The sequence below is a fragment of the Ranitomeya imitator genome, chromosome 8 (genome assembly GCF_032444005.1).
Source record: "Ranitomeya imitator isolate aRanImi1 chromosome 8, aRanImi1.pri, whole genome shotgun sequence".
In the NCBI taxonomy this organism is placed as follows: domain Eukaryota; kingdom Metazoa; phylum Chordata; class Amphibia; order Anura; family Dendrobatidae; genus Ranitomeya; species Ranitomeya imitator.
The window spans coordinates 4,053,973-4,070,245 of NC_091289.1; the positions used below are offsets into that span (position 1 = coordinate 4,053,973).

At 50.1% G+C, this 16,273-nt stretch overlaps 1 protein-coding gene and 1 long non-coding RNA gene across 3 annotated transcripts; one reads left to right on the forward strand and one right to left on the reverse strand.

Moving 5' to 3' along the window:
- Positions 1-762: 762 nt before the first annotated feature.
- Positions 763-5,462, reverse strand: RBM15B (RNA binding motif protein 15B). The gene has a single exon (XM_069736062.1). It carries the CDS (start codon positions 5,381-5,383, stop codon positions 3,176-3,178), a length of 2,208 nt encoding a protein of 735 aa, XP_069592163.1. The 5' UTR covers positions 5,384-5,462; the 3' UTR covers positions 763-3,175.
- Positions 5,463-5,606: 144 nt separating this feature from the next.
- On the forward strand, positions 5,607-16,063 carry LOC138647209 (uncharacterized). Of its 2 annotated transcripts, none has more exons than XR_011314917.1 (3): positions 5,607-5,731; positions 10,680-10,744; positions 14,200-16,063. It is a non-coding gene; the product is annotated as an uncharacterized lncRNA (long non-coding RNA). The 2 variants fall into 2 exon arrangements; XR_011314916.1 differs by lacking the exon at positions 5,607-5,731 and adding an exon at positions 8,498-10,055.
- Positions 16,064-16,273: the final 210 nt, after the last annotated feature.

Below are 16,273 nucleotides of genomic sequence, written 5' to 3' on the forward strand. Positions count from 1 at the left end.
GCAGAAGATTGAAGTGCAGCTCTGGCTGTGACTGGTGGATGTGATTTCCTGACTTGTCACAGGTGAGCTGTAGTGTGGCACGCAATGTGCCGTGTCCGACCCCGTCATGTGTGAGTGCAGCTGGGGGCAGTTTCCAATACGATCAATCCCTCCCCGCTTTTTACAATCTGCCCATCCTAGAGCTGCTCTCATGGCTGCGGCTCGTTCCAGGCAGAAATCTTCACAACGGGAGGAATTGAGGAGCAAAAGGCACAATTCATCGTTTGTGGGGGGATTTTTTGTCTTGTTTTTGACATTTTGCCGCAAGTTCCCACATTTCATCACTTTTATACAAAGTCAGAAATGCCTTTCTCTCTTTTTTTTTGCACCTTTCTAGACAAACTTGTCCACAAATCGCAAACGTACATAACACCGCTCCGGAGAACATTTACATAAAAGAAAAAAAGACGTTGTAGAAAGTGCCAAGTGATGGAGATATCCCGAACACTGACCACAAAAACTATAGCAAAGGTGCAAAGTAACAAATAAAACAGGAGGACGACACCAAAAACAAGACAAAAAAGGGGCAAAAGTAATAATGAATCGGCCCATTGTGGACTGCGCACAATCTGCGGCTTCCATCACTAGGTATCGGAGGCTCCTGGACCGTCGCCGTGCCAACAGCCATGCAAATCACCGCACGTCTCTAGAACTGGTGACACCGGCGGCCGATGACTGATGCCCCGGTCACGTGCCCGGCGATGGAGAAACGTACACACAACATGTTGGAGAGGAGCTTTTAATATATTCGGAGGCGGCTGCTCTATACGAGTAAGTGCTCAATACAAACAGGCCTGGGACACTCTACATAAAATCACAGATCAGTCCTGGAAGAGGAGGTGGTCCGTGCCCCCCACTGGACAAGGTCATAGGAGGGAGACACCGGCTGCAGGGGCAAACGTGAAGGTGCAAATCCCCGGGGACAGGGTCCTATGTGCAGCGACCACCGAACATGGGCCCCCTTTACATTAGATATGTGTGAACTGGATATAGAGGGGGTGACACCTGGCAGGGGGGCCGCCGTCACTGACTGATCTCAGCCCAGCCATAGTGTTTCCCCACAAGCGCAGAAAATCCAAGGGAGTCAACGCCGCACCCCTCTATATCAGTTTACGGGTAAAGCCATTTTTAAGTGTTTAGATGGAAACCACTGACGTAATACAGAATGGTAATGATGAGATGGACAGGCGGTACATGGATCTCCTCTAAGACCTGGAGGCAACTGCAGAATGCAACACATTCCTGCGGACAAGTCGTTACAGTGTTTCAGAGCAGCGATACAAATGACATGATCATCTGCATCCTGTGGATTCCTGCTGGGATTTGTAGTTGTCCACCAGCTGAGAACCAGCAGGTTACACATGACCACTGTATATATATCCTAACCCTCACTGATAACTAAGGGCAGGGACACGTGGCAGTCATTGACCAGACAAAACCATTCTCACCAAATGATACGTATGGGACCTGGCAGCCCCTGCAGTCCATGTATTCAGGGCCACTCATGTGCACATAGGGGTCTGCTTTCCTATGGTCCTCCCATCCCCTAGGGCTTCTTTACATGACACATGTGCTCCGATTAGGACCCCCCGCCACCGTGTTACTACGCCCTCAGAGACATCACCGAAATTAACACATGAAACTTATCCATGCTGAGCCTTTTACTAATCACATTCAAGACCCATCCACAAAAGAAAAAGATCAGCGTGACCCAGAGATCAGTGGTGCCCAAGAACCATCCATTTCATGTCTGCCGAACTACAAGCAGCTAATCCACCAGGGACCCTCAGAGGAGAGCGATGATAGATCTTGTGTGGAGACCCTGTCTGCGGACCTGGGGGAGTCACTGCAGGATTCACTGGACATGTGGTGTTAATTGGATCTGTCTATAAGGAGCCGTAATCACAGCCCAGACATGACCAATCAATTCTGCAGGAAGTTCAGGGACAGTGAACCCCGGGGGTCGGTATTCAGGGAATGGTTGCTAAATAGGGCCGGGGGGATGGACAAAGAACCAGACAACTGCCCTTACAGAGTCCTGTAACTACGCAGGACCCCCTTAAAACCGCACCAGAAACACGTTCTCTCCCTGGGCGATGCACTACTATACGAGGGTCCGATGTCCCCACCAGCCTTGATGAAATGGAAATCGTGATAATGAGTAAAGTTTTGGCCCATGAGACCGTCCCACACCCCACGCTGGGCCCAGATCAGCTCCATTACTCCCCCGGGATTTTCAGGCCTTATTCTGCATGTAACACAGCAATGGAATCAGCGGTGACCGCGACCCCTGCTCCGCGTCACTGTCATCTGTCACCCTCCACGCTCCCAACATTGCCCCGCCGTGCCCCACACACGCGTCCTAATACACCAGACCGGACACTGAATCGTACAACAATCAGACTGCAAAGTGTCGAAACACAGGCGGCCCGCTGACGGCTGCAGACACGCTACCCGCCCCTTCTACAGAAAGAGTACAGTGGTGGCCATTGCCTGGCAGTGACAGGGTTAATAGTGATTGTAGCTGTGCGGTCTCAGGGCGCCACGATGCCTCATTACAAGATAACGAGCGACTCCAATCCCCAGAGGTTTCTACTGGTTAAAAACAGGGAGCAGCTAATAGGGGCCCAGAGGGTGTCCGCTCCCCTCCCCCGCACACATCCGCGTCACATAGACAATAAGGCACTCAGGGGACCCCGCTACCCAAGACTCCAGAACACACAAACCTAAAAACAGTACGAGCTCCCCCCACCCCAAGAAACTAATAATATACATCCCCAAACCTGAAAACATAACCGGTGAGGGGCCCGGGAAGAACCGGAGGAGCAGAAAACACCGTGGGGGGGGGGGGGGGGTTGAAAGGAACAATATAAAGGAAATTCATCATCTGTCCAGCAGCAGCGACTGGAGAGTTCAGCTTTTATAAAACATGGACCTGATGTGACGGTTGCACTGCCCGCCACTCGTATATACACGGCAGATACCCCGCCTTAACCTTGGAAATGCTGGAGAGCCCACACTGCACCATTGATCCGCAGAGAGGACGTTACCAGCATTTAAATGGTTAATGCCACAACCATAAACCTTGTAACAGAGGGGGGAGAGCTGGGGGGCAGTGGTCCTGCAGGGGAAGGGGTCAGGCATTGTCTTTTACCAACACAATAATCATGTTCTCCTCTAGCTTGCCCACAGCTCGCTGGGCGCTCTGCTGGTACAGCTGGTGGAAGTCACAGGGGGGGAAGGCGTAGAGCATGCCGCTGGGGTCCCTGCCTTTGCTGCTCGCCCCCACAGGGAGGCTAATAACCCCGGCTGCCTGCTTCTGTTTTAGGTAAGAGACCAAGTTCCTGAGCAGGCGACGCTGTAATCCGGACTCCCCAGGCATCACCCCTTCGTTCTGAGGAGACTGGATGGCGACAAGTACAGCATAGCCTCCTGTGGTGCCCAGCCTCACCCGGCGGGTCACCTCCTCTAGTTTCGGCTGGTCGAGCCGGAGTCTCTGAGCGATTTTAAGCTGTGTCAGGCTCCCAGCTCCGGGGGCAGTGCGGTCTCTGAGGAGGGCTGCCGGCACATCACGATCTCCCTCCAAAAAGTGAAGGTAGGTAGGAAAACAGCTGTTCTTCAGCACCAGGTGACCGCACCAGACGGGCGGCAGCGTCCGTCCTTTCTCCACCACTGGTGAGGATGGCCTTTCTGCAGGGGGTTCTGGTGGTCTCGGGTGGTGGTTCCTCCGAGGCTGGGGTGGCTCAGGAGTTGGGGGACGGGGCTTGTCCTGTGCTGGGGTTCGGTGGTTGTGAGGCGGTGATGGAGGGGTGCTCGGCTCTCGGTCAGACAGGTCCCTCCTGGGACGCTCTGGACTGCGCTCTATTCTGGGCCGCCCTCTGTCCCCGGACAGGCTGCGCCGCCGCCGTCTCTCCTCGCGGCTCTTAGAGCTGCTGCCTCCTCCTCTGTCTCCGCTGCGGCTGCGCACACCCTGCCCAGCACTGCGACGCTCGGAGTTCAGCCAGCCCGCCTCCACGAAGGGCCTCTCTCGGTCAGAGTAGAGAAGGTGTGGGGGTGTCCGGTCTCGGACCCGTAGGTCGGGCTCCAGTGCTGCCCGGTGGCGGCTGTAGGCCTCAGATTGTAGCAGTTCATAGGAGAGAGGCAGAGGGTACGGAGTGGGCTGGATGGGCGCATAGCGGGACGCTGCTGCTGCCGCTGCGGCGGCTTCCTCTGGTGTCACATTTGCAAAGTCCACACGGAGGCGGCGGTCCCCGAGCGTGAACCCCCGCATCTGGGTGCAGGCGGCCTGCGCAGCGTCCAAGCTCTCGTACTGGATGTAAGCGAAGCTGTCGCCCTTCACGTAGTCCACGGTGCGGATGCTCCCAAATCGATCAAACTCACGGGCAAGGGCGGCCAAGGAGGTGTTCGGGCCCAGGTTCCCCACCCAGAGGCGCGTGCTGGGGTTGGCTTTGCCGTAGCCGATTTTCATGGCGTTCCTCCCCAGCAGGCGGCCGCTCATCGCCAGCTTCGCCCGGTGCGCCATGTCCAGGTTCTGGAACTTGAGGAAGGCGTAGGCGGCCCCCTGGCTGCGGAGCGGCCGTTTGATCACCACCTCCTCGATGGGGCCGTACTTGTCGAAGGCTCGGCGCAGGTCGGGCTCGGACACGGTGTAGTCCAGGTTGCCGATGAACAGGTTGCGTGTGGCCCGGTGGTCGTCCTCGGGGGCCAGCTGCTCGTTGTCGTCCGTGGCCCCGCGGGCCCGCTCCTCGTACAGGCTCTGGTAGTAGGCCTCGGCGGAGGCGCTGCTGCTGCTGGACGCGCTCAGGGCGGGGGGCAGCAGCAGGTGGCGGGGGGCCGGCAGGGCCGCTCTGCTCAGGGGCAGGGGCCGGCTGGGCTGCTGGGTGAACACCGGCTCCACCGTCAGCGGCCGGTCGTACAGCAGGGGCCGCAGCTTGGCGTGCCGGGCCTGACGCGCCTCCGCCGGCCGCCGGAAGTTGATGTAGGCCACTCGGCCCAGGTCCGGGGTGTGCGACAACTTCACGCTGATTTCCCCGAAGCGCTGGAAATGTCGGAAGAGCCAGTCCTCCAGCAGCGGCTCCGGCAGCGCCGAGCCCAGGTTACTGATCAGCAGCGTCTTGTACTCCGGCACGTCCGCCTGGCTGGGCAGGAGCAGCGGCCGGGGCGGGGGGTTGTCGCGGGGCCGCCGGGAGGAGGAGGACGACGACGACGAGGAGGCCCCGGCCTGGTTGGGCCTCTCCCGCCTCCCAGAGCTCTTGTGGTGTCCGCTGCCGGCCTCCTCCCGCCGCTCCCGAGCCCGCTTAGCGCGACCGGGACTGGACTCCCCTCGTTCGCTCTGCCGCTTCATGCTGCTCCCGGACTCGCGGTGCGGGGAAAACGCGCTCAGTTTGCGGCCGCCATCTTCCACAATGAGTCGAGAGGGAGAACGCCTGACGTCATCAGGGGGCGCCGGGGACAGGGCGTGACCCGACATTGTCAGGTGACCAGCGCGCCAAAGCTGCCTTCGAAATTTGACTTTTATGGAAAGGCGTGGCGGGCGTGACGTCACAGGGAGAGCTGCGTCGCCATGGAGACGGCCAGGCGTGAGGCGGGGAGCGAGACTCCGAGAAAATGGCGCGAACTACAGGATGGGGCTGCGGCCTATGAGGGTCCCACAGTGACAGGACTCCTGGTCTCCGAGCCCCACGTTATTGCGGTCAGTGTCCCGGCCATCTATGTAGGGCACGAAAGACAGCAGACCCCTAACTACTCAGACCAGACCCCTAACTACACATACCCCAGACCAGCCCCCTAACTACACAGACCTCAGACCAGCCCCCTAACTACACAGACCTCAGACCAGCCCCCTAACTACACAGACCTCAGACCAGCCCCCTAACTACACAGACCTCAGACCAGACCCCTAACTACACAGACCTCAGACCAGCCCCCTAACTACACAGACCTCAGACCAGCCCCCTAACTACACAGACCTCAGACCAGCCCCCTAACTACACAGACCCCAGACCAGACCCCTAACTACACAAACCTCAGACCAGACCCCTAACTACACAGACCTCAGACCAGACCCCTAACTACACAGACCTCTAAATACTCAGACCTCAGACCAGACCCCTAAATACACAGACCTCAGACCAGACCCCTAACTACATAGACCTCTAAATACTCAGACCAGACCCCCTAACTACACAGACCCCAGACCCATAACTACACAGACCCCAGACCAGACCCCTAACTAAACAGACCTCAGACCAGACCCCTAACTCCATAGACCCCAGACCAGACCCCTAACTACACAGACCTCTAAATACACAGACCCCAGACCAGTCCTCTAACTACACAGACCTCAGACCAGACCCCTAAATACACAGACCCCAGACCAGACCTCTAACTACACAGACCTCAGACCAGACCCCTAAATACACAGACCCCTAAATACACAGACCTCAGACCAGACCCCTAAATACACAGACCCCTAAATACACAGACCTCAGACCAGCCCCCTAACTACACAGACCTCAGACCAGCCCCCTAACTACACAGACCTCAGACCAGACCCCTAACTACACAGACCTCAGACCAGCCCCCTAACTACACAGACCTCAGACCAGCCCCCTAACTACACAGACCTCAGACCAGCCCCCTAACTACACAGACCTCAGACCAGCCCCCTAACTACACAGACCTCAGACCAGCCCCCTAACTACACAGACCCCAGACCAGACCCCTAACTACACAGACCTCAGACCAGCCCCCTAACTACACAGACCTCAGACCAGCCCCCTAACTACACAGACCTCAGACCAGCCCCCTAACTACACAGACCTCAGACCAGACCCCTAACTACACAGACCTCAGACCAGCCCCCTAACTACACAGACCCCAGACCAGACCCCTAACTACACAAACCTCAGACCAGACCCCTAACTACACAGACCTCAGACCAGACCCCTAACTACACAGACCTCTAAATACTCAGACCTCAGACCAGACCCCTAAATACACAGACCTCAGACCAGACCCCTAACTACATAGACCTCTAAATACTCAGACCAGACCCCCTAACTACACAGACCCCAGACCCATAACTACACAGACCCCAGACCAGACCCCTAACTAAACAGACCTCAGACCCGACCCCTAACTCCATAGACCCCAGACCAGACCCCTAACTACACAGACCTCTAAATACACAGACCCCAGACCAGTCCTCTAACTACACAGACCTCAGACCAGACCCCTAAATACACAGATCCCAGACCAGACCTCTAACTACACAGACCTCAGACCAGACCCCTAAATACACAGACCCCTAAATACACAGACCTCAGACCAGACCCCTAAATACACAGACCTCTAAATACACAGACCCCAGACCAGTCCTCTAACTACACAGACCTCAGACCAGACCCTAACTACACAGACCCCTAAATACACAGACCCCAGACCAGACCTCTAACTACACAGACCTCAGACCAGACCCCTAAATACACAGACCCCTAAATACACAGACCTCAGACCAGACCCCTAAATACACAGACCTCTAAATACACAGACCCCAGACCAGTCCTCTAACTACACAGACCTCAGACCAGACCCCTAACTACACAGACCCCTAAATACACAGACCCCAGACCAGACCTCTAACTACACAGACCTCAGACCAGACCCCTAAATACACAGACCCCTAAATACACAGACCTCAGACCAGACCCCTAAATACACAGACCTCAGACCAGACCCCTAAATACACAGACCTCAGACCAGACCCCTAAATACACAGACCCCAGACCAGACCTCTAACTACACAGACCTCAGACCAGACCCCTAAATACACAGACCCCAGACCAGTCCTCTAACTACACAGACCTCAGACCAGACCCCTAAATACACAGACCTCTAAATACACAGACCCCAGACCAGTCCTCTAACTACACAGACCCCTAAATACACAGACCCCAGACCAGACCTATAACTACCCAGAACTCTAAATACACAGACCTCAGACCAGACCCCTAAATACACAGACCCCTAACTACACAGGCCCCTAAATACACAGACCCCAGTCTTCTAACTACTCAGACCAGACCCCCAAATGCACAGACCCCTAACTACACAGGCCCCAGAGCAGACCTCTAAATACACAGACCTCAGACCAGACCCCTAAATACACAGACCCCAGACCAGACCTCTAAATACACAGACCTCAGACCAGACCCCTAAATACTCAGACCAAACCCCTAAATACACAGACCCCTAAATACACAACCTCAGACCAGACCCCTAAATACACAGACCTCTAAATACACAGACCTCAGACCCCTAAATACACAGACCTCAGACCAGATTCTTAAATACACAGACCCCTAAATACACAGACCCCTAAATACACAGACCTCAGACCAGACCCCTAAATACACAGACCCCTAAATACACAGACCTCAGACCAGACCCCTAAATACACAGACCCCTAACTACACAGGCCCCTAAATACACAGACCCCAGACCTCTAACTACACAGACCTCAGACCAGACCACCAAATACACAGACCCCCTAACTACACAGACCCCTAAATACACAGACCCCAGACCAGACCTCTAACAACACAGACCTCAGACCAGACCCCTAACTACACAGACCCCAGACCTCTAAATACACAGACCTCAGACCAGACCCCTAAATACACAGACCTCAGACCAGACCCCTAAATACTCAGACCAAACCCCTAAATACACAGACCCCAGACCAGACCCCTAAATACACAGACACCAGACCCCTAAATAGACAGACGAGAGACCCCTAAATACATAGACACCAGACCCCTAAATACACAGACACCAGACCCCTAAATAGACAGACAAGAGACCCCTAAATACATAGACCCCAGACCAGACCCCTAAATATATAGACCCCCAGACCACACCCCTAAAAATAAAGATCCCTTCATACTTCAACCATCAAGGAACCCCGTAAACCAGGGCAGGCTCCAGGTTTTCATGGGCACCAGGCTGAAGAGTGGCCCCTCTATCACAGACCACAATTCATGATGCACAGACAAGAAATCTCCGTACAGTATAATGCAGTGATTTCACGTCTTACATTACATGAGTGATATCTATTGTAAATTCCACAACAGCTCAGAATTCGGACATTAAAGTTCTCCATACAGTATTATGGGCACCACATAGTCCTCCATACAGTATTATGGGCATCACATAGTCCTCCATACAGAAAATGGGCCCCATATAATGCTCCATACAGAATGAAGAGCCCCATGAAATGCTTCATAGAGAATAATAATCTAATTCTCCATACAGTATAATAAGCCCCATATAATGCTCCATACAGTATAATAAGCCCCATATAATCCTCCATACAGAATAATGGCCCCATATAATCCGGACTCCTCAGCGTCGCTGTCTTCCGGCCCTCTGCGTGTGACTGCTCAGAGCAGAGGGCACACTATAGGAACATCATCGCACCCCCTGCCCTGAGACGTCACAGAGTCAGAAAATGCGTAAGACCACCAGAGCTGCGAATGAACAGGAAGAGGTAAGTATTGCACGTGCCGGGGCCCTGAGAAAGCGGGGAGGCTCACTCCTAATCTCTGGCACCGGGCTCCCCCGACTCACGGACCCCATAGCGTGCCAGTGTCCCGGACGGCAAATGATTCCCACTTGCTCAGGGCCCCGGCACTTGCCCGGATGCGTCGAGTGGTGATTTCTGCCCTGAACACCCAGGCCAGACCCCTAAATTCAAAGACCCGGACCCTAAATACACCAGCCCCACACCAGACCTCTAAATACACAGACCCATACATGAAACCCCTCAATGTACAGAGACCCCTTAATACAATATCGGTAATTTGACTGACGGTGTGAATAAGGACAAACAGTTGTTGAGGGAGCGACGAAGCGGCGGTGGAATAGGACCTCGAGCAGTACGTACAGCGTCAGCTTATTCCACGTGGACTTCGTATACCAACGTTTCCTGTGGATGGCGAAGCACTCCTGAAAAGGTGGGAAGATGCCTGTGGGATCGGCTCACACACTTTTTTGCATATTCTAGGTGAGGTAGATAAGAAGAATCTTGTTCTTGTTGAGGATGAGATTAAAGTGAGACAGGACAGACTATGACTGAATCTTACTGCCGATATGTTGGCGAATCTTGATCAGGAGTTACATATAGCCCGTAATAAATGGGAAACATTCAAAAAGTGAAATTGAGTAAGTTCCAGCGGAATCTACAGGATTATGAGTCAAGAAGAATCTACAAATGGAGAAGCAGATTTTTTGGGAGGAAATCTGAATCCCCCACTTCCATTTCGAGTGATATTTCCAGAAGTTCTACCAACTCCACATTCAGTGAGGCCGGTGGCATTTCCAGAGGTTATAACCCCAGACGTGCAGCATGTAAACCTGAACGTGGAACCCCGGCAGAACAAGGACCCTCGGAGGAGAATACAGTGAAGGTCACCAGCCTATCCACTATTATGTTTAGTACAGGGCACCTTTCTGTTCTCTCTTGGTTTGGGGTTTTGTCTTCCATCAGTTCACAGCAATCAAGGACACGTTTTTGTTTGCTAGAAAACTCTTGCTTCAGAAATTGCATGTCAACTGCTCAAATCATTCTTTTTCCACAGGGAGCAACCGGAACCATTACAGATTCTAGAGGACCTCCTAGCGGAACAACTGACGGTGCCAACAGGTACATTTCCAGATTTTATTAAGAAAAACTCAACCATATTTCCTCCCTTGTCTCTTAGCTCTCCCAGAGAAGTCTTTGTTAAGATGGTTTGTGAGGAGATTTACACCATCGCTTGTAGGAGACCATTAGACAATCTAAGTCCAGGGCAAAGGCGGCCATGCATTAAGGATGTTATCTCTAAACCCCTGGATAAGGGAGGAAATGTGGTGGTCTGGCCTGTGGCACAGTGTGAAAAGGAAGACTGTTATTCACGTCTTCCAGGCGATCCAACCCTGAGGTTTCAAAGTCAGCTCTTTTCCATTTGGACTCAGCGTATGATAATGGGATAATATCCAAAACTATATGGGAGGATCTGAAAGTTGAAAAACCTTCGGTACCTACCATCTACCTACTCGCTAAGGTAGATAAGGGCCTTCATCATTCCGCCGGCGTCCGATTGTTTCTGGAAATGGGAGTCTATCAGAAGCCATTTCCAGATTCTTGAACTTTTACCTGAAACTCATCGTCATGTTACTTCCCTCATATGTGAGGGATAGTACCGAGGTGTTACAAAGAGCGGATGGATTGCACATGGACATGTACTTTGTTCCATGTGATGTGGAATCTTTGTACACGTGTATTTCACATGAACATGGCTTGTTGGCATCTAGATTCTTACTAACCGTGCCCTGCATGGGTCACTAGTGTAATTGTTGATGACACTTCTTGAATATGTGCTGTCACACAATTATTCTGTCTTTTTAGAAGTTTTTTTTTTTTACAGAAAAGGGGTGTGACAATTGGTGCAGCGTGCGTCAACGTCCTTTGCAAACCCTTTCTTAGGCCTCTGGGAGCGTGATTTTATACAAAACTTTGTTCATACTTCTTCTGGATTGGTTTTGTCCTGCATGAGTGTAGTGAAATATAGGTATGGATGTATGACTAGCAGTAATTTAACATCTGTCCTGAGACTGCAGCTCTCACAGGGGGCACAGCATATGTTATCCTGAGAAGGCAGTCTCCTATCTCCAATCTCGCCAGGGGGCCTTGCTAAGAACCAGGAAGAAGGGGAAACGTTTCACACCTTCTGGATATTTTGAAGAGAGATGTCAAGTACAGCCTGACACTATCTGTGGGAAGCTTTACACAAAGAATCTCAGAGAAAATAATATATTCACTGGGGGAGCGGCCGTGGTCCAATCACAAGCCAGCAATTATAATATTAACCTGAGAGGCTGGTCTAGAAATTTGACCTCCAGGTTGACTCTATAAATTAGGCCTACACACAAAGTAAGATGTTCGCATGTGGGGGCAGCCTGGAAGCTGATGTGAGCTATTCCATATTTCTCCCTCCCCCAGGGACAGAGAATCAGAATGCAAAGTTCGATATTTCTGTAAGTTTTATCCTTTTATTTTATAACTGTTTTGCATATTTGTAAATCACATTTTATTCCCATACTAGATGGTGGCCCGATTCTAACGTATCGGGTATTCTAGAATATGTAGGTAGTATACAGCACAGGCTACGTACTATATTGCACAGTGACGTAGTATATAACACAACCGCCGTAGTAACTAACATAGCTACGTAGTATATAACAGAGCTACGTAGTATATAGCAGAGCTACGTAGTATATAACAGAGCTACGTAGTATGTAACACAGCATACGTAGTATATAGCAGAGCTACGTAGTATATAACACAGCCACGTAGTATATAACATAGCCACGTAGTGTATTGCACAGGTATGTAGTATATTGGTCAGCCACGTAGTATATAGCAGAGCCACGTAGTATATTGTAGAGCCACGTAGTATATTGCACAGGCACGTAGTATACAATGTGTGCAGAATTATTAGGCAAGTTGTATTTTGCTCACATGATACTTTTTATACATGTTGTCCTACTCCAAGCTATTCAGGCTGAGAGCCAACTACCAACTAAGTAAATCAGGTGATGTGCATCTCTGTAATGAGGAGGGGTGTTGTCTAATGACATCAGAACCCTATATAAGGTGTGCTTAATTATTAGGCAACTTCCTTTCCTTTGTCAAAATGGGTCAGAAGAGAGATTTGACGGCTCTGAAAAGTCCACAATTGTGAGGTGTCTTGCAGAGGGATGCAGAAGTCCTGATATTGCCAAACTTTTGAAGCGTGATCACCAAACAATCAAGCGTTTCATGGCAAATAGCCAACAGGGTTGCAAGAAGCGTGTTGGGCAAAAAAGGCGCAAAATAACTGCCCATGAATTGAGGAAAATCAAGCGTGAAGCTGCCAAGATGCCATTTGCCACCAGTTTTGCCATATTTCAGAGTGTCACGGATCCCTTCTCCGTGGTGTCACTTATTTGTCACGTGCCCGCTCTCACACGTGACTTGGGGTTGTGCCTGCAAGGGTTAATCTATCTCCCCACTCTCCCGCTCTCACACGTGACTTGGGGTTGTGCCTGCAAGGGTTAATCTACCCACTCTCAGTCCAGCATTCAACCTCTGTCCTATGCTGTAATGGGAGCATAAATCACACACTGACCCAGGCCACACACCTGCTCATACGCGCTGCCACCACTCATCGAATACACGGGCGATGAGTCCCGGACTAATAATACTAATAATGTCTGTCACTCATAAGGCTCACACACCTTTAGGCTATGGATTCTTTTAGAACATTCAAGGTGCAACTTGTTAAAGTTTTATACTTTAATAACAAAAGGTTCAATGCTTACAATAAGAAAAAGGTATAAAAAAGACATGCAACTTATGCAAAACAGTATAACATAAAGAGGAGAAACTTACAGAAATTATCTAACTGGTAGTTGCTTCTGCTCCCTGACGGTAGGACGAATGTAGATTGGATCACACCAGCTTCTCAGGCTGCCCCCATCATGTGAACACAATTCTCTGCCTGCAGCCTAAATTTATAACTTTGGTCTGGAGGTCGGGTTTCTAGACCGGCCTCCCCAGGTTAATATCATAATTGCGGTCTGTTTGATTGGGCACGGCCGCTCTACTAATGAATATATTATTTTCTCTTGTGAAAAGGTTCTCAGGAATAGATTCCTTCAGGCCGCAATTACCACCTCCCCTCCAAGACCTAGTAGGTGCCAAATGTTAGCTTCTTCTTGGCCCTAGCTAGACCTCCTGGGGAGATATGGAGACACAATTTCTACTAGTCCAAAGGAAGTACCTATTAACACCTAGGTGCGACTTGCCTTCAGGACAGATGTTACATTATCACTAGTCACACATATAACCCTAGACATATGTCACTACACACATATAGATATATATATATATATATACACACATATTTCACCACACACAGCTGCAACGTTACTGGAGTAACAACAAGCACAAGGTGTGCGATACTCAGGGACATGGCCAAGGTAAGGAAGGCTGAAAAATGATCACCTGTGTACAAGAAACATAAGATAAAACGTCAAAACTGGGCCAAGAAATATCTGAAGACTGACTTTTCACAGGTTTTATGGACTGATGAGATGAGAGTGACTCTTGATGGGCCGGATGGATGGGCCAGAGGCCGGATCAGTAAAGGGCAGAGAGCGCCACTCCGACTCAGACGCCAGCAAGGTGGAGGTGGGGACTGGTCTGGTCTGGGATCATCAAAGATGAACTTGTGGGACCTTTAAAGGTTGAGGATGGAGTGAAGCTCAACTCCCAGACCTCCTGCCAGTTTCTGGAAGACTTCTTCAAGCAGTGGTACAGGAAGAAGTCGGCATCGTTCAAGAAAAACATGATTTTCATGCAGGACAATGCTCCATCACAGCCTCCAACTACTCCACAGCGTGGCTGGCCAGTAAAGGTCTCAAAGAAGAGAAAATAATGACATGGCCCCTTGTTCCCCTGATCTGAACCCCATAGAGAACCTGTGGTCCTTCATAAAATGTGAGATCTACAGGGAGGGAGAACAGTCCACCTCTGGGAGCAGTGTCTGGAGGCTGTGGTGGCCGCTGCACCAATGTTGGTCGTAAACAGATCAAGCAACTGACAGAATCTATGGATGGAGGCTGCCGAGTGTCATCATAAAGAAAGGGGGCTATATTGGTCACTCATTTTGGGGGGTTTGTTTTTGCATGTTAGAAATGTTTATTTCTATATTTTGTGCAGTTATATTGGTTTACCTGGTGAAAATAAACAAGTGAGATGGGAATATATTTGGTTTTTATTAAGTTGCCTAATAATTCTGCACAGTAATAGTTACCTGCACAAACAGATATCCTCCTAAGAGCCAAATCTAAAAAAACCCACTGCAACTTCTAAAAATATTAAGCTTTTACATGTATGGGTCTTTTGGGTTGATTGAGAACATAGTTGTTGATCAATGATAAAAATAATTCTCTAAAATACAACTTGCCTAATAATTCTGCACGCAGTGTATTGCACAGCTATGTAGTATATTGGTCAGCGACGTAGTATATAGCAGAACCACGTAGTATATTGTAGAGGCACATAGTACTGTATATTGCACAGCCACGTAGTATATAACAGCCATGTAGTATATTGCACAGTCGACGTAGTATATAACAGAACCGACACAGCCACATAGTATCTTGCACAGCTACGTAGTATATTGCACAGAGCACGTAGTATATTGCACAGCTACGTAGTATATAGCACAGAGCACGTAGTATATTGCACAGCTACGTAGTATATAACACATTCACGTAGTGTATTGCACAGCTATGTAGTATATTGGTCAGCGACGTAGTATATAGCAGAGCCACGTAGTATATAATATAGCCACGTACTATATTGTAGAGGCACATAGTACTGTATATTGCACAGCCACGTAGTATATACAGTAACAGCCACGTAGTATATTGCACAGTCGACGTAGTATTTAACAGAACCGACACAGCCACATAGTATATTGCACAGGTACGTAGTATATTGCACATGACAGAAAAACGACTGGCACATCCAAACTAGTGTGAATAGGTGCAAACCCGGAGCAGCTACCTCCATATATAATATACAAAAAAAGGTTGCACTCTATGGTGCCAAAACACATCAAATATGAAATACATGAAATATGAATAGCAATATGGCTTTTTGAACATTAGGAAATTTTTTTTTTTTTGAGACGCTTAGCACAGTATTTGGCCAAATAGTGTGAGCCCATCAACCATCGTCAAGGTGGTCTCATTAAACTGATCGGTACCTGACCTCCCTGTCCAAATGTGAACACTTACCGAAGGATAATGTCTGTATGCCTGGGTGAATGTAGACACCTGTCAGTAAAGCCTACATATGGGTTGGCCGGAACCAAGTGTGATTAGATGTAATTAAAAACCAGATGGTGAAGGGAGGAGTGCTCAGTCAGTAAGCTAACATAGAAATGACAGAAAAATGACTGACACATCCAAACTAGTGTGAATAGGTGCATACCAGGAGCAGCTACCTCCATATATAATATACAAAAATAGCCATATTGCTATTCAGATTTCATGTATTTCATATTTGACGTGTTTTGGCACGATAGAGTGCAACCTTTTTTTGTATATTATATATGGAGGTAGCTGCTCCTGGTATGCA

What these genes read in the sequence shown, in the direction of transcription:
- RBM15B (XM_069736062.1), bottom strand. Translation starts at nt 5,383, where the DNA reads ATGAAGCGGCAGAGCGAACGAGGGGAGTCCAGTCCCGGTCGCGCTAAG.